This window comes from Nycticebus coucang, chromosome 16, assembly GCF_027406575.1.
Source record: "Nycticebus coucang isolate mNycCou1 chromosome 16, mNycCou1.pri, whole genome shotgun sequence".
In the NCBI taxonomy this organism is placed as follows: Eukaryota; Metazoa; Chordata; class Mammalia; order Primates; family Lorisidae; genus Nycticebus; species Nycticebus coucang.
Window position 1 is genome coordinate 83,881,638 of NC_069795.1, and position 25,143 is coordinate 83,906,780.

General features: G+C 37.3%; 1 protein-coding gene across 2 annotated transcripts in view; it reads left to right on the forward strand.

The window, feature by feature from the left end:
* P3H2 (prolyl 3-hydroxylase 2) overlaps window positions 1-25,143 on the forward strand; it is a 169,550-nt gene that overhangs the window by 98,841 nt on the left and 45,566 nt on the right. The window contains exons 1-4 of one of the 2 annotated variants that reach the window (XM_053565402.1): window positions 7,545-7,564; window positions 18,604-18,750; window positions 19,632-19,821; window positions 24,900-25,031. In XM_053565402.1, coding sequence (XP_053421377.1) covers window positions 18,613-18,750; window positions 19,632-19,821; window positions 24,900-25,031 — 460 coding nt within the window. In that variant the 5' untranslated portion in view covers window positions 7,545-7,564; window positions 18,604-18,612. Of the gene's footprint in view, window positions 1-7,544; window positions 7,565-18,603; window positions 18,751-19,631; window positions 19,822-24,899; window positions 25,032-25,143 lie in introns of those variants that run through there. The other variant, XM_053565401.1, reaches the window with a different exon arrangement.

Here is a 25,143-nt window from a genome sequence, read left to right on the forward strand (position 1 = left end):
TCAGCAGCTATCTGTTGGGGTTGACCCCAAATGCCCTTCTTCAGGGAGTCTTACTTCTCTCCTACATAGACATGCCTGTTGATCTCCTTTTTACTTTTCTCTTAGAAGGAATAAAAATTATTTGGGTAAAAATAGCAGAAAGTAATTTTAATGAAAAATCCAAGAAATTCTCCACCTTCATGATGACTTGAGATAGGTGTTCATTCACTCTTTCAACAAACATTTGATGAGTACCTTTCCTCATATCCAATGACATCTTCTCTTCCTCCAAGATCAACACAAATATTATATTCCTCATGAATCATTCCCCAGTTCCTCACCAGTAATAAATACTTCTCATAAATCAACTATTTATTGTCTATCTCTTGCCACTGAAAGTGTTCCTAGTAGACAGTAAATTCCCAGAGAATAACTTTCTTCAGGAAAAATACCAAGGCAAAAGTAAACACATATTATTTTTCCTATTTAAAGAAAAAATAAGATCAAAGTAGAGATTTACTGATTCCCTACTCACACCGAATTATTGGTCTCAATGTAATATTTCATTTGCTGAAGTGATCAAATGATGATTTAATTGAATCTTAATTGGTTTTTCTTCCCTTATGGAGCGTTTTCAAGCCATTCGTCTTTGGCAGTCAAGATCATTTCACTTATTCTCCAGTCCTGGAAAAGATATTTGAAAACCTAGCAGCAAGAAAAGCCAGAATTGTTAAAATCACCATATCCCTAAAAGATGTTAAAAGTCCTAGGGGAAATATTTACAAGGAAAATCTGTTTGCTCTTTGGAATTTAAAGATTTTATTTGTCTATTTTTCTCTGCTTATGTGTCCTACCCTTGCCCCATCCCACGTGGCAAGAAGACAGATCTGCTTGTCCTCACACAGATGTATCCATCATCCAGTAGCTGACCGGACTGTATGCCTTTCAAGTAAATGCCTTCTAGTTAATCAAAATTTGCTGCAGATTTTCAATGTCATATTGGTTTATTTCTATTTTTGTAAATTTCTTAGAAGTGACTGATTGGTTCTGGTTTAACTAACCTGCTTAAAAATATAAAACAAAACAGCTATCAGAAGACTGTTATAATTTTTAACCAGCTGCCATTATTTTTAAAATTTGGTGATAAAATAAATGCCACCACTTGGAGTTGGGTATCTCTTCTAAATGTTCCTGTGTCATTCTCCCTTGCAGTTGACTTATCTGATCACTGTCTTGTTTATTTACTTGCTATAGCCCTCATGATGCTATAATCTCTTGTTTTATTGCTATTGGTGTATATTGAGAGACACACTCATTCCCTGTGTGCCTATCACGTATAAGTTGTAACTAGCCCACTGTTCTGCACTGTGGGCTCTCAAGCAATGTTTGATGAATGAACAAATACCAAGAAAGATCAAGAGCCATCTTGGTCCTTTTGAGAGCTCAAGGTATGCTAAGCAGAGTTAGTCACTGGGAATATGATAATCAATCAGATAAACACAGAAACACAGCTTTTTATGAGTTGAGCAGACTTTCAAATTAAAAACAAGAAGATAGTTCTGTTTTGCTTTTCTACAAACGAATTTTTTCAACTTGCAGAAGCTCATAATTTTCCATATACGAGTTAATGATGTGTTCATAACTTTGCCCCCAGAGCACCAGTGGAGAACTTAGATGTATCAGAGGATGACTATAATACTGTCAAAGAGGAAATACAAGGGGAAGTTCAAAGGTCCACAGTATTGCGTGGGATTCGGTTGTTCATGGAAGACACAGCAGAGGAAATGTTTAAGCTAACCACAAAAGATGAGTGAAAAAGAATCAAGCTGAGATTTGGACAGAGAATTTTCCAAGATGAGCAACATTACAAACTCAGGGAAGACTGAATGGAACTGAGACAAAATTAAACAAGACCACAGTTTAGAAAACAACAGAGAATAATGAAAAATGAGTCTGGGCAGGTAAACCAGGGCCAGTCAGGCAGAAGCTTATGAGTCTGTTAAAGAATTTGAACTCTATCCTCAGACCAGTGGGGAGCCTTTGAAAGTTTTAAATAAGATCAGATTTGCATGTTAGAAAGATCAGTCTGGCTGCAGTGTGGTGAATAGATTAAAGAGAATGGGAGTTTGCAAGAAAATTCCCTACAGCTGTTTTCCTTTGTGCACTTAAGCAGCATAACACACACACACACAAAATTTCACTCACACTCCTACCTACAGACACATGCCCTTTCAGAATTTCACTTTTCTCATATACATTAAATTCACTACTGGCAATTGTAGACCTTCTTCCAAGATGAAGCTCTTCCTTGACTGAAATATTTCTTTACTTCTTTATTCAGAAAATCATGATCAGCTTCTACTTTTGTTACTTTCTCATTCTATTTCCATTTCTATTTTTTCATGTGCCATACATATATTCCATGTTTGCTTTTAGAATTAGAAAATGATAAATAATAAAAATTGGTGTCTTCTGCCTCTTCTTGGATACAACTACTATTAACATTTGATGTATAAAATTTTATGAATTTATATTACAGAAGAGAAATACAGAATGTTATACAGTGTGCTTTTTTTCGTTCAAGAGGATAAGTATGTTAATATATCTTCTTAATCTCCATGGATATATAATATTCTACCATACGATTATGTCCTCATTCAGTCTATCCATGTTGGAAATTTTTTTTTTAATTTAATCAGACTAGAGTTTATATGGAGTCTTAGAAATTCTGCTTCACAAAATTAAGATGACATTTTCCAGGCAAACTTTTCTGTCTGGTTCTCTGGTTTTCTTTGTTTTTAGCATTTTTCAAGAACTTTAATAGCTAATTAAAATAATGTCAGGAAAGTATCTTCCCTTTGGGAGCTTTTCTGCGTTAGAAACCGTTTATTTCTAATAAAATGAAAAAAGAAGGGGGTCTTGATCAAACATTTTTCTTTAGAATAAACTAAAGTGGGGGGTTTTCAGTACATATATAAAAAACAGATGTATTACTTCAGAATGCCTACAAATGCATATTTATTTACCTTGACTTATTAAGAAAACCAAACATTTTTGTTTGGAATTCTACCTTTTTTTTTAACATTGTTTCTTATTCTATTTTAATATCATAATAGGCCTACCAAGGTCAATTCATGATATCTTTTTCGAAAGAACACTGAATTAAAAGTTAGAATGCGTTAATTTAGTGGCTAACATTGCTGTTGGGATAATATGGCATAGAGATTAAGGGCCTTCTGACTTCTGATGTAAAAGACTTTAGAATTGGTTTAAATTATTTGTTGTTTTTACATTTTTCAGTTGTCAGCAAGGTTAATGGCAACGCCAAACTCATTCCTTTCGGTGTATATTAGTTTGCTAGGGTAGCCTTAACAAAAAACACAGACTGGATTACTTAAACAATAAACATTTATTTTCTCTTTGTTCTGGAGCCTCAAATTCCAAGATAAAGATGTCAGAACCTGTGGTTTCTCCAGAGGCCTCTCCCCATGGCTTGCAAATGATTGCCTTCTTACTGAGTCCTCCCGTACTGGGACTTTCTGTGCCCTAATCTCCTCTTCTTACAAAAACTCCAGACAGGTTGGATTAGGGCTACCCTATTGGCCTCATTCTAACATAATTCCCTCTTTAAATATCCTATCTCCGTGTACATACCATCACATTCTAAAGTATTGGGGGTTAGGGCTTGGACATATAAGATTTGGGGGACATAGTTTAGCCCATAACACATGGTAACATGTAAGACATTTACTTTGGGTCTCTGCCTTATTAAATTTCAATAACAGTAGCAAATATTACTTGGCCTCTTTGAACTTTATTTTTCCCATTTTTTTGAAATCGTCATATTAGTATCTGCCTAGCCTACATGTGATAATGATTTGAGATTATTTGTGTTAAAGATTTTTGTAAATTAAATGGTAGAAGATAGTCATTTATTTTAGATGTATACATGCATACACACCCTCTTCTCTTTGAAAATATACAAATTATATCCGGGCATTTGGTATTAGCTTCTTTGTACATTAAAGCTGTAAGCTGGAAAGGTAGGATTTAGGCTTCCCATTCATCTTCCTTTTATTCTTATAGCATCTCCACATCCTCAGTTCTTGGACACACAAGGTTAATAACGTGCCAATTCATATAGCCTTTCCCATATTAACTTTCTATGCACACATGGGGCAGGGGGCAAAGATGAATGCAAGTGTAATCGAATCTCTCTGCCTTACTGTTTCTAAATAGAGGCAAATTCCTCTAGTACCTCATGGGAATTTTTTTGAATGAAAAGAACAAAAGCTGCTCATATTATTTTACAATAGCACCACATGTTCTTCTGGGTCGGAAGAAGTGGCAGCTCTCACATGGAAGGCTATGTTCATTTTAATGACTTCACTAGGATTTCTCTGTGGTTTCAAATTGGGGTTGCAATGGAGTCTTCAAAATATAAAAGACTTTAGATTAACAGTGCACGGGTCTGCCAGAAATGTGAAATGTCTCAGTGTAGCACCCTTTTGGTATGCTCTAAGAACTGAACTTTGGGAGTGTGGTCCGATTCCATGACACTTAGAGTTCAAGGCCAAGTGGAGGCCTGAATTGAGGAAATAGGGTACAGTGGCACCTGCTACTCTGTAGGGCTGTTTTAATTCAAGCTCTCTCACTAAAGACCATCCAAGGTGACTTGAACAAACTAGCAGCCTAGTCTTTTTCTTCCCTAGTTAGATGGAGATGTTTCTGAACAGTTTTTTAAAAGATTCAAGTCACCCTATTGCTTTAAAATTTTCATGTGCTCCCCAAATATTATGTTGCATGCACTTAAATTTCAAATCCTATCCCACATTGGCCCTTGAGTACGTTTTATTGTGTTGTCTGCTATTCTAAACTCCGATCTCAATGCTTGCGCTCACCATAAACTAATTCTTACACATGGATGACACGATTCCTCGATGTCTTACTCATGGTGAAATGCCTTTCCTAGCACTTCTGCCAGTTGAAATCCCATCCATCCATCAGGATCCATTACAAATGCCACATGTATAAGATTTCCATGAAGATATTCCAGATCCGCCCATTCAAAAGTGCTTTCTCCTACTTTGAAACCATACAGTATTTGTTTTTACTTCTTTTAATGTCCCTTACTTAACCTTGAATTATAGGTGTTTGTATGATTTTTTTTTATCTCATCTCCCAGATTAGTTAGTCAAAAGCAAGAATTATCTCAAATTTCTAGGCATTGTTCCCGCCCATCCAATGCCCAGCACATTTTATTAAATGTTGGTCAAGTTGAATAGAAAGAAGTAGAGTATCCTGAGCCTGGGAACCTCTAGACATACAAAGCGTACAGTGCCCTGCAGATGAAGTACAGACATTGGACTCCATCTGAGGAAGTTCATAGAGGCAGTCTTTTCTTAGCACAGACCAAACATGCAGCTGCTCAACTCTGCACAGTCTAACCTTTCAAGGGGAAGGGGGCCAATGTAAACCCACAGTATGCACAAAATCGAAATCAGAAACCCTGAGTTTTTTTTTAGCCACTGAATATAATTTCACAGTCTATTGGATATGATTTTTCTAGGACTTGGTTCAATTCAAACCAGTCTTTTCATTTGAATACAACCCTATCGTTCTATACACATTAACAGTCACTTTACAACTTTAATTTGGCTTATTGTGGGTGGCATGAAGAAACATGTTTCTGCCACTGACTATTGAACGGATGTATCTTGGATCTAATTTTTTATATGCACTTGTTAAAAATAGTAAGACTATTTTTCTGCTGCATAAGGCAGATTTGCTACTTGGTCATAGATGCAGTGGAATATACTACAAAAGTTATTAACTTTGGAATTAGAAGACCAGGTTCTAGCTCTTCTATCAGAATTCATTTGACCTTGAGAAGACAACTTTTTCACTCTGTACTTTAGATTTCTTATTCATCTAATTACATTAGAGAAGGTGGTGTTATACCCCAGAATCGTGAAGGGCTATTTCAGTACTTACATTTTAGGGTTCTAGGATTACTTGGTTGATAATTTTGTAAATAAAGTCATTCTTGCACCAAAGTTAGAGAAGTTTACCCAATATCTATCTATGTATATCTATCTATCTATCTATCCATCCATGCTTCTCTCTCTCTTTCTCCAACCCCTCTTTCTCCACTCCCCCTACATCTGTCTGTTTCTCAAAAAGGTAGAATCTCAGAAAGCTGATTAGAGCCCTCTGGGCCTCTCAAAAGCAGGCAGGAAGGCTTTTGGCAAAATGAGTTTGAAAGATATGGAATATAATTTCCCACTCATGGAGACTAATTGTTAAATTAGTACATTAAAGACTCTGAATAGTCCTATTCTAAAGAAATATGTTTAACTCTTAATATAGTTCATCTTATACTTCATTAACTGTGAAAGCATTTTTGTGAGTTTTATAAACATGTAGGGGAATACATTTTCCAGTAAGATAAAGACTGACAGCAATTCCCTCCCAATTTTTTTCTCTGTACTTCTTGGTTGCTCTGACTTATAATAATTGATTGCTCACTCATTTAGGAGACTCTTCTCTGGTTTCTCTGGACCAAAGACCTGAAAAGTGTCTCAAGTGAAGATTCTGCCCAGCATTCAGTTATCAGATCTCCTTGCAAGGTTCCTGGCTGCTAGGAAGATGTACAACTTTGGGACCCTTCCTGTTAAATAAAGTACAACCTAGCTCAGAAAGAAAGGATGGTTTTCTCCAACCTTCAACTAAAATTTATAATCCCCTATTTTTCATTGCTGTTACCATGATATTGCCAGTTAGCTGGCTTTGAATTATAAGCATGCCCTTAACTATTACATTTCCTTTCTACCAACTTAATTCCTCTCCATTACGTGAGAAATGGAATTGCAATGGTTTCCCAAAAACTTTGCCCCTTCTCCAATCTCCTCTTACTCCCAGTTAATCCTACAATAGCCAGATTAATATTTCCATATGAAAGGGCATTGTCAGTTTGATATGTCCCCAGTCTCACACCTTTCCCCCTAATGAGAAGGAAGTCTTCCACAGCTATCTAACATTGTACGTTCATAATTTATCTTCTATATGCATTTTTTATTTCTTATTCAATTTGTTTTTAACGTACATATGCTAAAATTCACTTTTTTGATGGACATATCTATAAATTCTGACAAATGCAGTTATATGTATAACTACTACCACAAGCAAGATACAGATAGTTCCATCACTCCCAAAACACATAGAGAATTCTTCAGTGACAATTATTTTCTTTCAATACTTTAGAGATGTCATTCCACCATCATAGCTCTTTACAGTTCTTTTTATGACAGAGGTGATCAGCAAACTTGTTACACAGACAAACTTACCATTACTTTGAGATAATAGTGACTAAATTCCCATGTGTTTATGTGTATGTATGTGTGTGAATGTCTTAATCACAGATGGATTCTAGTGATAGTCCTGTCACTAATTTTCTAGGCAAATGTTTTATCTACCTTTAAAATGAAGCAGTAGAAATGTATGATGTGAAGCTGCAGTCCCTAATCCCAGGCTGGGATCTGGTACCAGCCAATGGCCTGTCAGAAACCTGACTGCACAGTTGGAGGTGAGTGGAGACAGCTGCTCCCTGTCCCTCCCATCACCACCTGAGCTCTGTCCCCTGTCATCTCAGCGGTGGCATTAGACTCTCGTAGGAGTGCAAACCCTCCTACCCTGTTTCCCCGAAAATAAGACACTATCTTATTTTAAGGTGTGCTCCCAAAGATGCGCTAGGTCTTATTTTCAGGGGACGTCTTATCTTTCCTGTAAGTAGGTCTTATTTTCAGAGGATGTCTTATTTTCGGGGAAACAGGGTATAAACTGCACGTGCGAGGGATCTGGATTTCATACTCCTTAGGAGAATCCAGTGCAACCCCCCCACCCTGCCTGATCCATGGGAAAAATAGTCTTTCGTGAAACCAATCCCTGGTGCCAAAAAGGTTTGGGGCCACTGATCCAAGGGGCTTTTTGAGCCCAAGAATCTCTCTGGTTAATAGAAGTTAATGTTCACAAGATCAGCTCAAGTGTTACAGAAGTGACAGAACTGATGCCACCTGATATATTTAGTCAGTAAATAGATTTTTTTGCAAACTTCCGCTTTCTCTGAAATTCAGATAAACTGGAACTTTTTTCCTAATATAGTCTCTTGGCTAAGGACCAGAGAAAATGCTTCGGTTTATATTCAACCTGTATATATGGCAGGGTTATTTCACATACACAGTACGATACAGCTTCAAGGTTATGCTGTGGCTGAACACTTTAAAAAGTGCAGGTGTGATTCTAAAGGCGCTTATGAAGTGCTGGAAGCAACCTCATCAAAACCATCTTTCAGTAAGAACACATGACCTGTCAGGGCAGGAGTATCCATTAGCTTGACGGGTTAAATACCTGAAGGGACCTTAGTCTCTTCTTCAAATTCCCTCCAGACATCTTTAGAGTAAAATGCACTTTGGCTTGCAGCCACAATGCATTCCTTTACATGAGCTGAAATGAATGTTTGGGAATATTTTTTAAGTAAATCTCCCCCTCCTATAAAAAAGCAAGAGTTTATATTTCAAAGAAGAACGTGGCATATTTATACCAAAAAGGTACAAGTGGAAAGGCTTTGATTTGCTTGTTTGCTTTTCTTGCATTGCTCATGGTGGAGTGGTTTGAGTGGAATGTTAAATTTGTTTCATAAACACAAAATGAAGGGAGACCAAGCACATTAGAAATTGTAATGACAGAATTTGTCTGTACACCCGCTAAACCCTAACGCCTTCCTCAAATCATGAATTTTGCCAGGCTATTTCCAATATTATTCTACCACTGTTACGATTTTCAAAAGGCCGAGGCCCAGCTGATTATTTCTTTTCCCTGACCCACATGTCTCCATCTGCAGTCTACACAGGAAACAGAGGCACTTATGAGAAAAACATGAAATAAACCCCCACGTTGATTTCCCAGTCCTCCAGCCTCTCAGTGCTTCTCTCCTGTGACAAGCACATGATGCTTGACACTTTGTCATTTCATAAAACAATGCACAAAGAAAACTTGGGAAACTTTCATATTCTCAAGATCAGAAAAACCATTTCAGGTCTATATTGAGTTGTTTAAATGCTGATTTTCAAAGGGCTTTGTAGAAGCAGAAATTCATAGATAACTGCCATTTTGCCACTATATTTGGCAAATAAATTAAAAAGATTGCAACATAATGCAGTTCGGGCTACGAGAAATAACTCTGGTAGTGAGAAATTAGGAAGCTTGCTTTTGGCTCTAGTGAACTGATAGGCAGTGAGAACTTTTTTTTAAATGGGTCCCTAGGGAAAGACAACATTTCTTTCCATTTATCATAATGAAACCCAGGCAAAAGAAAAACATGAATAGTTAGCATAGTAAAATTTGTTTTCGTGCCATGAAGTTCAATAAGGACAACCCTATCTGTCCCAGAACAAGTTTCTACTTGGTGTTACAAATCTGTGTTTGTATCATAGCATGCTCTAATAAATGATGATCAACTACTTTATTTCCTGAGGGAAAGGAGGGGGCTTAACTCCCACTGTTTGAAGACCCTCAATAAATGACCATTCTTATTGCCTTTATTTTCATTAGTTGTGTGGTAAAGTGCTTTGCAAACTACACAACAACATACGGGGTAGATTCTTATTAATGACCTCACAGACAAGGCTGTGCTGGCCAGCCCTGCCTGAGGGGAGTGCAGGTCGGAGCCACATGGCGGGACACTAAATTTCTATTTATTTTGCAAAATCTGACAAAAGTAAGATTCTTCAGACAGTGAAGCAATGACTAAGGCAGTGCTCATGAGATGCTGGCAGAGCTGGAGTGTGAAAGTAATGACATCTACCTTCAAAAGAAATTTTCAAGAGTATTAAAGCTGTTTCCCAAAACAGTAGCAGGAAGCAAATGTCAGAGAGGTCTTGGCCCAAACCTGCTTTTTGGTAACCATTAGTCATCTTCCGACACCTCCAGGGAGCCCACTGGACAAACACTGTGGAGATGAAGATGCCTGCCCCGTTACTCAGTCTAACCCTAGCCCAGCTTTTAGAACCAAAAGCAACAGTAAAATACCAATAAACCACATGGACTAATTTCATTCTGTTGGAGGCAGAGACGAGTCACCCACCTTCCACAACTAAGATACTGAGCTCCCCTACTTACCTAGCAGCCAAGTTTTGGCTGTTCTCACATTAGGAAGTTAGACAATACACAGACAGCTTAAGAGATTCTGTCCAATTAAAAGCACACACTTATTTTTGGCTAATACATGGAGGGTTTGTTTTTATTTTTTAATGAGGGCATTTTGTTTTAAATAGTCTCTGTTATGAAATAGTATGTTTAAAAATTCTGTTTTTTCACTTTAGTGTTTTCCTCACCCAGAAAGATGGTTTTTATTTAGATAAGAAACCTTCTAGCACATTTAGCCTTTGGAATCTGATGTTCCACTGAGCTCATAAGGGGCAGCCTCATTCCGCAGTGGCTGTTCAGCATCAGTGTTTAACATTAAGTGTAAACATAGGATTAAAACTTCAGTAGAACTAGTGCTTAGAAAGAGCAGCAGTCAATTAATCAAGCTCAGGACCACAAGTAATTGAAGGAAAAAAACATAAGCAGTTTGGCAAAAGAAAGTCCTTTAAAAAGACATATTCTTCCTTTCCAACTTATTCCATAGGGGAACTGTTACTCCTTAGAAATGTCATTTCCCTTTTACTCCTTACCAAACTGCATTTTGAAAGCTATAAATATTTACTTATAACCATGACTATGTTACACTAACTTTCCAGAAATGCAAAGATAAGTTCATTTGCTACATTAGAGTGACCACCCAACATATGAATTAATATGTGGTCTTTACAGCTAGGAATTGTCTAAATGTTCTACAGTGAGATGTAGGAAAGAAATACAATTTCTAGAATTTTTCTTACTATGAGGGCATATCTTTTTAATAATTTATACATTTCCTGTGTTAAAAAGAATTACCCTGCTAAAGCAACTGTTGGTATAGATTTTTGAAATTGGAATAGATCAAAAATATGTAAAGAAAAAAGGGAACTATACCAGCTTCAGTTTGACATACTTGTACTAGAAACTTGTCACCATATAGTTACTATAAATGAGAATATGTTCAGCTCTGAGCTTCCTAAAAGTCAAAGCAAAAAGGACAGTATAATTTTTAGGGAGCTCTCAATGTATGCAAAAATTAATTTTATAAATTTTTCAAGAGAACTATTATTTCCTGTAGCAGAATTATGAAAATAATAAACATGAAAAAGTATAGGTCTTTCTACAAGTTATATTAGCATAAAGAATGGCTCAACACTAGCAATTTTGAAGTAAAATGCAAAGTTGTTTTGTTGTTTCTTATGGCTATTTTTTGACTCCATTGACTTCATTATATGGAAATATTTAGGAATTTCCTGAGTAACATTGAATTCTCATTGAACAGCTTGGTCTTTATATTGAAAGATTGTAATTTATAGAATCTAGTTTAATCCAGTGGATCAAACTGCTTCCAAATTTTGTTTCAAAATTTGATTTAAAAAATGTAAGAACATTTTTCAAAGATGTTGTAAAAGTGTATTTGTTTATTCACTTATTTAGTTCTGTGAAAAAAAAATTAACTTTGGTTGGCAATGATTTGAAGAGAATTTTGAGACTTTTATCAAGTAATGAAGTAGTTGCAAAAATGTCTGATGTCATATATTTTGTATTGCATTGTGTAAATATATACACATATATGTAAATACACATATGTATATCTTACAGGTTCAAAAAAGAAAGACTAATGATGTCAGCCTTGAACTTTTAGTGCTCAGTACTGCATGCATGCTGCAATATGATCATTTCTTTTCTCTCCAGTTAGTGTATTTACACTGCCCACTAGAGCTTAAAACATCTAATGTGGCTTAGAAACAGGACATCTTCAGTGTCTGGTTCCCTGTTTGTCAGTGGGGATTAAAAATCTATCAAGGTACTATATTGTGAAACTTAACTAAAAAGCAAAGAAAAAAACAATAACATTTCATCAAAATGTGATGGATAAATTCCCAAACTTAGGGTGATGAAACTAGAAAAGGAATTCCCTTTTTATTGAAAGTGTTGATGTTTGAGAAGAAGAATAAAAATTGATGATCTTAGGTTTAATGTTTAATGATGATCTTAGGCTTGTTAAAAAGCCTTCAGAAGATAAAAAGTCATGCCGTATACTCTATTTTAGAAACACACAGTGATCCGGGCACATCTTAATGTGCTTTAGGACTAGCCCCATCCCTTTACTGCTCGTGTATTACATGCTGGTCTCAATCTCATATTCAAAATATTGTAACTTTGTATTTGTCCTAAGCCAAAAGAAAGCAAATTTGTATATTTTTTCTAAAATATGTTTGGAAATTTTAGAAATTTTTCCTTTTCTGCTATGTGTTTGCCTTCTGAACTCATAAAAAATGACAGAAGAGAGAGGAAAAGAAAGAAATAGCAGATGTGAGGGGAAGGAAAGAAAAAAGGAGCAACTGACCTGTGGTTGTCCTACTTTTTATTTTGTGAAGTAAAAGCATTATCTCGGATTGCTTTTATTATGGCAGTGCTTTCTTGCCTGCTATGAAGATCTTTTTTCCACATTGACAACTGAATTTGCATTGAAAAATGTGTATCAGATCTTGTTACCTCTCTCCTTAAAATTCATTATTGGTTTCCTCTGGCACTTAGAATGACATTTAAACTCCACCATATCCTCTGTTTGATTCGTCCTCCTCCCAGTTCTCAAACCTCTCTCCTTAGTCTGTGCTCTGCTTTTAAGACATGTCAAGGCTTTTTCCACTTCAAGGCCCTTCACTAGATTTCTTTTGTCTGGAATGTTCTTTCTTTTGTTCAGTTCATGACTAGATTCTCAACTTTTAGGTCTCAGCTCAAAAATTACATTGCACAGAGATTGTCTTGACTAATTTATCTAAAGGAGTCTTTTCACCACCTCAACCCCAGCCAGTACTCACAACTTTGTTCATTTATTTCATCATAGTACTTGGCACCACCTGAAACTACTTTCATTAATCAATTGTTTACTTGAGATTGGTCCTCTTTATTGAGAATATAAACCAGAAAGCAAGGCCTTTGTCTTGACCAGATAGGAATTCTCATTAACTACTATAGTGCTAAAAAAAAGCATTTACTGAATCAGTAAGTGAATAAAATAAGGAATTTAACCATGGCTGGAATACTGGACTATGTGTGTTTTCTTGACTAGAGGAATGGTCAGTTATAAAACTTGTAGACGTTCAGTCTGTCTGGGAAAAGGTACAGTGACAGATAGGAGGGAGTTATGCTAGAAAAGCTGGAGTTAAATCCTGGAGTTCTTGAATGTCATGGGCAGAGTGTCTGGAATCTCTTTTGTGGTCCATGGAGGGCTACTGAAGATTTTTGAGCAACATGTGCCTTAGAAATGCGTCCTTTGTTTCAGAAGAGCATCATTTGCTCCCCCGTTCCAGGACACTGTAACTTCTAGATGCGAGCAGGTGTGGACTCAGAGCTCGTTTCTTCTTCCAGGCAGCGTGACTGCCACGTACGGTCGTGCTTCTGGGCTGGCAGGAGACAGTGTTTGCCTTAGATCTGCACAGCCTGAGTTGAAATGACCCGGTGCTTCTTGAAAGGCATTTTTTTACCAGCTTTCTCACATCTCAGCAACTAAGGTGACCTCCTTTAAAAAGTTCATCTTCTTGTTAAATCATTCTTTTGTCATTTATTCTTTATTTCACAATTTATTTTTCTAGTGCATAAAGTTACCTTCATATTAGACTTACCCTCTCTTGTGCTTTGCTTTAGTTAGTTCCTAAAGGAAGTCCAGGTTGAAACCTTTAAATGCAGTTTACTTTTGGTTTGTTTCAGAGAGTGGGTAGATCCCTTTCTTAGCTGAAACATACACCATCTTATAATGATCTCCATCCAATAATACGACTTGTACGTAGCATACACACATTCCTTTAGACTTTTCATACACTTATCACTCTGGTTGTCATATTTAATTTCTAAAAATGCAGTACAAAGGTATCGAACTTCCAGTTAAAACCGTGATCTATTTTGTAGACTCTAGCAGACACTTCTCCTTTCCTAAACTAGTTCACAATAATTCGCAAGCCAGGACCATTTCATAAAGTTTTATAATTTTACCTTAACTTCTAGAATCTCCTTTAAATTTGGGTGTAGGGGTTTAGGTCACCAGATGAGGGAGTTTTGACACAATGGATGAATGAAGAGGCTTGATGCAAAGTCAGTGTCAGGGGACTCTGGGAGGAGCCCTCCTAAGTAAACCTTTGGTCCATATTTATTGTCATAAAACGAGAAGAAGTACACAAGAGCTCCTTGTCCAACATGAGTACTGATTAGGGAGGATGTGGAGAAGGTCAGAAAGAATGTCTCCACCCTTGTTTTTGCAAAGCCGCAGACATGGAGCGCAACCTCTGCTTCCAGAATCAAGAGACCTTTGGAGTCTAGAGAAGTTTTACCATAACCAGTAGACCTGGTATTGCTGCACCTCACATCTACACTCCCCCTTGGAGGCCAGCTTTCTGATCTCCTGCACGCACACAATTCACATGCCGTTCTCATGGTTCTCTAGATCTCTCAAGCAGGAAGTGAGTCTTATGCTAAAGATCAGGGCTCAGTTTCCTCTACATTTGGGAAGATTGTATTATAGTCAATAGTAGATTATAAAGGAGGAAAGTACCAAATGAATAAAAACCCTTTCAGCCACTTTATCAAAACTGACTGACAGTTTTCAAGAGCTATTGTATCACAATCATCACAGCAGCCACATTGGAAGCTCTCAATGGGAGTGACGCATTCAGAGATGCTTTCCATAAACTTGTCTACTTTTAGTACCTTGTAGCCTGTGAGGCACATGCACATGTGATAAGTGTAAACTGTTTGCTTCTTACAGATTTTTTTTCTCTTTCCTTACACACATCAGAAACATCATTTATATGTGAAATTGGTAGAAAATAAAAAGGTAAGTCATAGTGTTCCTATCCCCAGAGACTTCTGCTGGGAAAAGCAGAAATACTAAGAAACATACAGTATAAGGCACAGTATGGAAGGTGCTCATGGAGAGACAGGGACAAGATGACACTGTGGTGCTTGACGATAACTACAGGACTGGGAACACTGTCTTAGAGAAGGCAGGTATGAGCTTGGCCTTATAGGACATGATAGATTTTGAGAAGAAGAGCCAGAAGGACAGAAGTTCTCTAACTCAGTACAATAGCCTGAGCCACAGCATAAAGGCAGGAAAATGAAGGACAAAAATATTTATTTGTGTTCCATCAACTTTAATGTCTGCTACAGACCCAGGGTATTTCAGTGCTAAGATGTTTTACTCATACCTTACAAATTGGCTATTACCTTAAGACAGATTTTACCAACCACAAGTCCTTACTACCTGCTCATAAATTGTGTGTTCATGGGGGCCATAAACTCTACTCTTCATTAATGAAAGCATATTCACATCCTTGAAACAGATCATTTATAAATTGTATGCTATTATTTATTTAGTTTTTTAATGCTTTAGTGATGTTTGCAGCACATCTGTATATATTTCACGATTTAATCTTTCCAAAATCCTACGTAGTAGATGGCGATAAGCAGTTGTTCCGAGCATGTTTTCTTAAGGGAAACACACATGTTTAAGTGACTCTTTCCAGGTTCACTTGGGAATAAATGCGAATCCACATGTAGTTTGGAACTTACTCTTTGTTTGTTTGTTTTCTAGACCTGTATAATTGTCACAGTGTAGATGTTCATATAATTGATATTTCTCTGTTTTGGCATCCAAGAAATTGAGAAAATTTAAACTGGTGAAGAATTCATATCTAAAACTAGTTATTTTGACAAAATTATTCCGGGAGCACAGAAGTGAGGACAAAGGTATAAGTGGTGTGGAGAGCTGATTTCAGGAAGGATTTAATGGGAGGAAAATTCAATCCCACCAGCAGTGTAAAGAATATGCAAATTAAGCAACGAAAGGGAAGGTTTCACTATTATTAGGCAAAGTTAAAGATGCCAAGTCTTAAAACAGGGCAGTTTATGTTTTATGTAGTAAGAGTTTATTCTTTTCATTTTTCAATTTTCGATTACTATGAGGAGGGTACAGAAAATTAGGTTTCATTGTTTGCATTTGTTAGATAGAGTCCCTCACCCATATACCCTTACGTTGTGCCTATTAGGTGAGAGCACACCGATCCTCCTCCCTCCTTCCCTCTCCCCCTACCCCCAACCCACTTAAGTTTGCGTTTTTCTCTTGTGTGAGCGTGTATTCATCTTCTGGTTTCATATTAGAATTGAGTACATTGGATACTTGCTTTTCCATTCTTGTGATACTTCACTAAGTAGGATGTTCTCCAAGCCATCTAGGTTACTAAAGAAGATATAAAGTCTCCATCTTTTTCATGGCTGAATACTATTCCATGGTGTACATATAGCACAGTTTATTAATCCATTCATGTGTTGGTAGGCACTTGTGTTGGTTCCACATCTTGGAGGTTGTGAATTTAGCAGTGATAAACATTCTAGTGCAAATGTCCTTAAGATAAAATGATTCTTTTTTCTTTTGGGTAGATACCTAGTAATAGGTTTGTGGGACTGTCAGATATTTTGTGGATTCTCTATAGTTCTTTCCATAGAAGCTGTATTATTTTTCAGTTCCACCAACAGTGTAAAGTGTTCCCTTGTCTCCACATCCACGCCCGCATCTGCAGCCTTGAGACTTTGTAATGTGGGCTATTCTTACTGGGGTTAGGTGAAGTGTCAAGGTAGTCTGATTTGCATTTCTCTGCTAATTAAGGATAATGATTATTTTTTCATGTGTTTGTTGGCCATTTTTCTGCCTTCTTCAGAGAAGGTTCTGTTCATGTCTCTTGCCCAGTGATAAACGGGATTGTTTGAAGAGATGATTATATATCGCCAGACTACAGTTACTGGGGAGTTGTGTACCTACTACTTCTTTATTTTTCTTTTCATTTGTTTTGTTTTGTTTGTTGAGTAACAGTCTTGCTCTGTCACCCAGGCTAGAGAGTATAGTGCCATCATCATAGCTCACTGCAAACTTCAAGTCCTGGGCTCAAGTGATCCTCCTGCCTTAGCCTCCTGAGTAGGTGGGACTATAGATGTGTGCTGCCACACCCGGGTAGTTTTTCTATATTTTGTAGAAACAGGGTCTTGCTTTTCTGCTCAGGCTAGTCTTGAACTCCTGATCTCAAGTGATCCTGCTGCCGTGTCCTTCCAGTGTGCTAGGAAAACAGGCATGAGCCATCACGCCCTACCTCCTTCTGTTTTTTTAATAATCAACAGATTGTCAAAAGCAAAACCAGTTGAATCTTATATGCTGTTCTGTGGTCTTACATTTCCATGTTCAATAACAATGAGTTTTCCTTTTTTTTTTAATTTAAAATAAATTGAACATATGTTGAATTTTACCATGAAAAAGACTATTAATATGAATATTCATTTTTCTGATATGAGGTAAATAGATCTGTCTGTAGATATTCTTTGTGACTAAAGTACATGTTAAAGTGTGTTACATTGAGTAAATTAGTACCATTTTATTAAAAATGAATCATTGGGGGCGGCGCCTGTGGCTCAGTGAGTAGGGCGTCGGCCCCATATGCCGAGGGTGGCAGGTTCAAACCCAGCCCCGGCCAAACTGCAACCAAAAATAGCCGGGTGTTGTGGCGGGTGCCTGTAGTCCCAGCTGCTCGGGAGGCTGAGGCAAGAGAATCGCTTAAGCCCAGGAGTTGGAGGTTGCTGTGAGCTGTGTGAAGCCACGGCACTCTACCAAGGGCCATAAAGTGAGACTCTGTCTCTACAAAAAAAAAAAAAAAATGAATCATTGATTGTTACATGGAAAACAGTGTATTAAGAGGTTTAGGAGGAGACATACAGTGTCTATGCAGTGGTTATTAAAATTTCTTTCTTCTATATTAACAGGAATCAAAATTGTAAGTTAAGAGAATCAATATCTTAAACAAATATGGTAGAATATTTTATATACTGTGTTGAGCAGCTTTTATGCATTGGAATAATTCCCCCTTTTAACTTTGTTTAAAATTTTGGGCTATTTTTAATTGATGCATAAAAATTATGCCTATTTATAGAGTACAGTGTAATGTTTTGATGTACAATGTACAATGATCAAATCAGGGTGGTCAGCAAATCCATCAGCTCAAACATTTCTTCTAGCTATGTTGAAATATACAATATGTAATTGTTAACTGTGTTCATCCTGCAGTAGAACACCGGAACTTATTCCTCCTGTTTACCTATAAATTTGTACTCCTGACCACCCTCAGTTCATCCCTCTTTTCACCTCACCCTCTTCTGTACACCCTCACGAAGTATTTCCCCTGTGTATTTTTTGAATAGTGTCATAGTTTGGGGTCATACATTTAAGTCTTTAATCCATTTTGAGTTGGTTTTTGTATGTGGCAAGTGAAAGAGGTTCAGTTTCATTCTTTTGCATGTTGACTCACCATTTTCAAGCTTTGAGACCTTGGGCTGATCTCTTTATTTCTCTGTGTCTGGTTTAGAAATATTTGCCTTCATTTGGCCCCTTTTGTTTCTCCATAGCTTAACCAGATGGAGAAAGCAGTGGAAGCAGCTCACACATTTTTCATGGCCAACCCTGAGCACATGGAAATGCAGCAGAACATTGAGAATTACAGGACGATGGCTGACGTGTTCCAACTGGTAGATCGAGAAGCCAAACCACACCTGGTGAGCTCTGGGAACCCCTGCCCCAATCGTTACCACAGGGAGCTGTGCTCCTGAGTTTCATGTGACTTAAGGCAAATTCCTATGAATAGATTTCTAAAATCCATTCTCAATTTCCAGTAACGTGTTTACAGAGTTCTCAGATAAAAAATATTATGACAGCTGACAAAATGTGGAGAATATTTTTTAAATTTTTAATTAAATTTTAAAAACTAACATTAAAAACTAAACAAACATTTAAAAATCGAGAGAAAATGACAATTAGAAAAACAGCGTAAGGTGGTGAAAACTAAAACATCATATACATATCTGTAATCCTCTGTAGCCTCGGTTCCTTTCCAATTCTTTTCTTTTACATCTGGGATTTGAAGCCCTTGTGAATTTCTCACGGTCACTCTATGGTTTTCCAGTTCCCAGTCCTGTGGCTTGTCACATGTTAAAGGAGCTTTTCTTCCCTGTTTTTTAACATCATCATGTGACTTCCAAATCATTGCAGAAGAGAATAAGAGAGGAAGATGAGAGATAGAAGACCTACGGTTTTCTTAATTGGGCAAGGCCTGGAAGTTGACGTCACTTCCACCCACAGGTGTTGTCTTGCACGTTTCATCTGGCCCTGCCCATAGGAAAAGAGATTAGAAGTTACTGTCTTGTGTGTACTGAGGAAGAAAACAAAATCTGTTGCCCCACTGCACTTTACTTGTTCAGGACATCTCTCATTTGTAATTATTTGAAGCCATAAAAGTTGCACTTCATCTTCCGTATCAGTCTTCTTTATCCTTCCGCATCCCAGGAGTTCAGACTCTGCTTACCTCTATGACTCCCAATCTGCCTACATCCTGCTCATTGAAAATGCTTTTGTTTTTCTTGAATTTTTTTTCTTATAGGAGAGTTACAATGCAGGAATTAAACATTATGAGGCTGATGACTTCAAAGTAGCCATCAAGTATTTTGAACAAGCTTTAAGAGAATATTTCAATGAAGATATGGAATGCCGAATCCTATGTGAGGGGCCTCAGAGATTTGAAGAGTATGAATATTTAGGGTATAAAGCTGGTCTGTATGAAGCCATTGCAGGTAAAGCTTTTTTTTTTTCCTCCCATTTATTTCCTGTATATAAAAATAACATGTGCAGGGCATCCCCACAATATAGAAGTATATGCGATAAAAATGAAAAAATGTTATATGTCTGTCTTACCCTATCTACTATAGATAAAGTTATGTAGTTAAGATTTTGGTGACTGTCCTCCCCAAATTTTCCAGATGTATGTGCAAGTATTTGTGTATTTATTTATAATTTTCATTTCAATTTTTATAAAGACAGGACAATACTAAAAATATTGGTTTTCAACTTTTTTGTTTGCTTTATTTTATGCTTAACAATATGTTGTGGACTTTTCACGTAAGTATATGTGCACTTACATTTTTTATTTAATGGATACAACATACTTTACTTGACAATGTTTTTATTAGTGAATATTAAGGAGGTTGTAATTTTTCATTATTAGAAGCAATGTAATGGACACTTGTATAATCTTCTTTAGTTATTTAAAAAAGTGTTTTATCATGAGCATTTATAATGAGAATCGAATGCGATGTAAAGCAACATTTGAAATTATAGGTAATATGCTGTTTACAGTAATTGGAGAGATTGGCTAGTTAACCATTTTGGAGGGGAAGTAAATTCTCTGCTCTGTGTCATACACACAAATAAATTATGTTTGTATTAATAATATAAATGTAAAAAATAAAAATGTTAGAAGAAAATGCAGGTTACTTATATAATTCAAGAAGAAGAAAGTTCTTCTAAGAATAATAAGAGACAAGAAAAAAATAATAAAAATATAGAGTTTACATGAGATTTATAAATACAAATTTATATCATAAACTAAGCTGATCTAAAAATGACAAATAGAAAATATTGCAAAGTATCTTATAGACAAAGAATTAATATCCTTGATGTGTAAAAAGAACCTATAAATTATTATTAGTAGTAGTAATTTAGTAGTAGTAATTATTACTAGTAACAATAATAACCACTACATATGTAGCAGTTATACAAAGCAGTTTATATAATTATATCTCTTTCAATTCTCTAAATAACTTTTCATACGTAGATACTATTGTTATTCAGTCTCCTCTCCCTCTTTTTTTTTTTTTTTGGCAGTTTTTGGCCAGTGCTGGGCTTGAACCCGCCACCTCCAGCCTATGGGGCCAGCACCGTACTCCTTTGAGCCACAGGCACCGCCCACTCTCCTCTGCCTTTTATAAATCAGGAGTTTTTTTTAATCTCATAAAGATTAAGTCATGTGACTACAGTGAAGCTGAGAATCAAATTCAGGCTTTCCTGAATTTAATACCTATATTGTTAAGCTCTATATATTTGAAAAATAGGCAAGTAACTTCTTCAACAATAAATGTTCACCAATTATTTCTTGACCATATATTGTGTTCCTAGTTAAACATATACGAAAAACAACTTAATGTACCCATAAAATGCATATTCAACTAATGTACTCATAAACTGTAAATTAATGGAATCAGTTTGCTCTCTCCAGCTGCCAATGTTTTCTGTCTCCCTAGAAAGCAATACTCACCTAGTAGATCAAACCAAATCCCAGGAAGTTCGTTTTCAAAGCAGCTTCCTCCCTTCCTTTTCTGATCTGATTTGCTGTGCAACTTTGTTAGATGCTCCCTCCTGCTAGCACTTGAGACTTGGGGGTGCTCTCTACGCCTTTGCCACCACCCACGTTCAAACTGGCAGTGACTGCCTGCTTGCTGCTCCTCATGTCCTGTTTAGGTTTTCCTCTTAATGCAAACAGAAAAGCCTTGAAAACAACAATTCTGTTCATAGACCTGCTTAAAACACTCCACTGGCTTCCATTCTACTTGGAATAACAACCGTAACCTTTAATGTGAATTTTTATGATTGGACATTTGTGTAGGTTTTCATCCCTCTCTTTCTCTCTCTCCACTTTCCTACTGCACGTCTTGTAATTCCTTGAATATGCCATGCTCATTTCTACTTGCAGACCTTCAAAATGTTCTCTTCTATCACACATCTAAAGCCCTCTCTTGCTCAGAACTCAATCTTCAGTGCCTGAGTACAGAGACTGGCAAATGGAAGGTATTTAGTAAACATTGGTTAAATGGACAGGTTGATGAATGAATGAGGGAAGGAGATAACATTCCATCCATCACATTCTGGAGGTTAAAAGAGTCTGGCTGATCTGGATGCAGTGGTGTTTACAACTAATTGATCTACAACCAGTTACAGATTTCTCTCCACTTCACTGCTTCACTTTACTAGCCTGGTTTGGCGGGTGGGAGGAGAGAAATAATACTTCATCTTTACAAGAATGTAAGCCATAAATCATTCAGGTTTTTTACAGAGGTAATTAGAGATATAAATAGCCATCAAAAATCAGACTGGGAAGTGAACTAAAAAAATCAGTAAACTGAAATATGTTAAATGGCCAATTTGTGACACACCCAAATGCCCCAAATCACTGCGATTGACTTAAAATCAACTTAACTATCTAAATTATTAAAGATTTCCCCTCCAAGCATTTGTTTTCCTGGGTCTCTGTCAAATCCATTTGCTTGCATTTTTTTGAGCACTCCTCATTTGAATATCGATTTTATGTGTGTTTAAGTTTTTAATTGCTGAGTATATGAATGGGCAGGCTTTTCCTTTATCGTAGTCAACTATCTTTTGGTTTTGTGGGCACAGGTTCCTTGCCATCACCCCACATTCTCTTCTTCACCTGCTTCTACCAATGGCCACAGTTTTGGCAAACATCCTAAATCTGGTTTAGGAAAATCAACTGATGGTTTCCCGCAGATTAGCATACAGTGATTTGTTCAAGGTCACCACAACACATTGGTTGCTGGAAAAGAATACAGGTCTCTTAACTGAATTCTTTAATTTTTAACTCAACTATCATTGTCCATGCCACAACTTCCATAAAGAAAAGTTATTTTAAAGGGTGTCATAGCCCCTCAAGTCCAAGCTAAATATTATCAATTACTGAAATATGGAAAGTTTTCTTGGGAATTTGAAACATATCCAATTTATCATGAAAAGGAAATTTTTAAATCTATTTCCACATAAGTGTATTGGATCTCAAAATTATTAGTATGTATTAATTCCATAGTAGCACTTGAGATAGAATGAAGGCAAGGGCAGCTTATAAAAGATCATATGACAATTCTCATGATGTAAATCCTTGTCTGGTTCAACATTGTTCTAAATTAGGAGTAAAACAGGCTTCTAAAATACAGAATACATTAGAAAGCTAGAATATTTAAATTTTAAAGTTGGAAAAGACATTTCAGTTGGAGAAAAATACAAACGGCTCCTGAATGCAGCTATTTATTACCAGCTGTGCTTGATGAAGCTCTAAAGGAGGTCGTTCTGTCACTCATTTTGCTGCTATTTGTATCCAGCTTATTCTTAGTAAAGCATCACAAGAATGGAGAAGCATGAATCCTATGTACTCAATCTTGATATGAGGACAATTAATGACAATTAAGGTTATGGGGGGGAGCAGAAAGAGGGATGGAGGGAGGGGGGTGGGGGCCTTGGTGTGTGTCACACTTTATGGGGGCAAGACATGATTGCAAGAGGGACTTTACCTAACAATTGCAATCAGTGTAACTGGCTTATTGTACCCTCAATGAATCCCCAACAATAAAAAAAATATATATATATTATCATTCTGATTTTGAGTGGGTGGTGGGTATGACCTTCACCTTTCGCTTTTTCTTGACATTGGGAATTAGGACTGTGGATTAGAAGATAAAGTGGAATGCAAATGGTCAGTAAAGGAGAAGAAAACAGCTGAAAGTTGTTTGTTGTTTTCTTCAGAAATAAAACAGGGAGGTATTTATTTGGAACATGCTAATTAAGTAGATAGAGCTCAGTCTTCCCTTCACAAGCCCCAGCTAGGGCTAATAACCAGTGGACTTCAGGGATTGCGTTAGCCATGCTGTGTAGGATTGGGTGAGTCAGGTCACATGAACCTGGAGCATTTCCCCCTGCCCCAGAAAATGCACACTTCCTTCCTGTTGTGTTTTGGGTCCCCTCTGCAAGATCGTGGAAATCCAAACCAAACCCTGACTAAACAGAGAACCTTTTGAAATAAGGCAGTAGTATTAAATTGTACAGACAGCCGTGAAGTCGATTTTGTCATCCTCCTTAGGAAGCCACTTGGCGTGAGCATGAATGAACCCATTCGCTTTCTGGAAAAACACATCCATCTTCATTATGAAAAACAAAGCTCAGGCAAAAAGTAGGAGGTATTTTCTTTTTCCTTCCCAGTTCATTAGCTACATGTGTTCCCTTATCTCGTGCTTTGATGAGATAGAACCAAGAGCTAAAGGGGGCATGAAAACCCCTGCACGTCAGGCTCCTCACCCTGTTTATAAGAGAGACGAGTGGAAGGAAGGGGGGAGCAGAGGGAATGGAAACTGCCTGTTCAAATCCTTCTCCCTCCTTCACCAATCCCTAGTATTCAAATATGCTGTGTCTATGTGATGGACTAATTTATAACCAAGTAGGAAAGGATCCTAATAAATAGACGTAAAGAATAATGCTTTTATTACTTATTTAGGAGAGTTTGGCTTGGAAATATTAACAAAAGAAAAAGAACATTTTTGCTTCACTTCTCAGCCTGAACTCTGCCCATATGTGGAGATTCCTTTCTCTGAACTGTCCCTCAACTTCACCAGGATCTGAACATCCGATCCTGATTCCAGGGCACCTCAGGCCATCTGAATATCCAAAGAGGGGCCCCAAAGTTGTTAAATGAGAAAATTGATATTCAGCTGGGTGTGGGTGGGGTGAAGTGGCTTATGTCCCTTTCAGGGGAGGTAGAAGAAAGGGTAAGTGGAAAGGGAAGTGAGCAGTAGAGAGAAGGACAGTGAGCTGGAGGATCTGGGGTCCTCTTGTTCCAATGATCGCTGACCAAGAGACCTTGGCCAGTCCCCTACCATCTTAGGAGAAAGGCTTCCCCATCCCAGAGTGATGATGATCCTAATTTTGCTCTCAGAGTATAATGAGGTGAGAAGTGCCCTGTGTACGAGGGGCTCTGACTGAGACACTTGCACTTCCAGAAGAACTGAGGGCCGCGCCTCTGGGCTCTGTCTTCCAGATCACTACATGCAGGTCCTGGTCTGTCAGCATGAATGCGTGCGGGAGCTCGCCACCCGCCCTGGCCGCCTCTCGCCCATAGAGAACTTCCTTCCTCTGCACTATGATTACCTGCAGTTTGCCTACTACCGAGGTGAAGCATGGGGCATCCGGGAAGACCCACAGGGGTTGTGAGTCAGCAGTACAGTCACCACATACCTGTAATTTAGTCCACTGCTTTCTCCGTTTTATCTTCAACGCAGTGG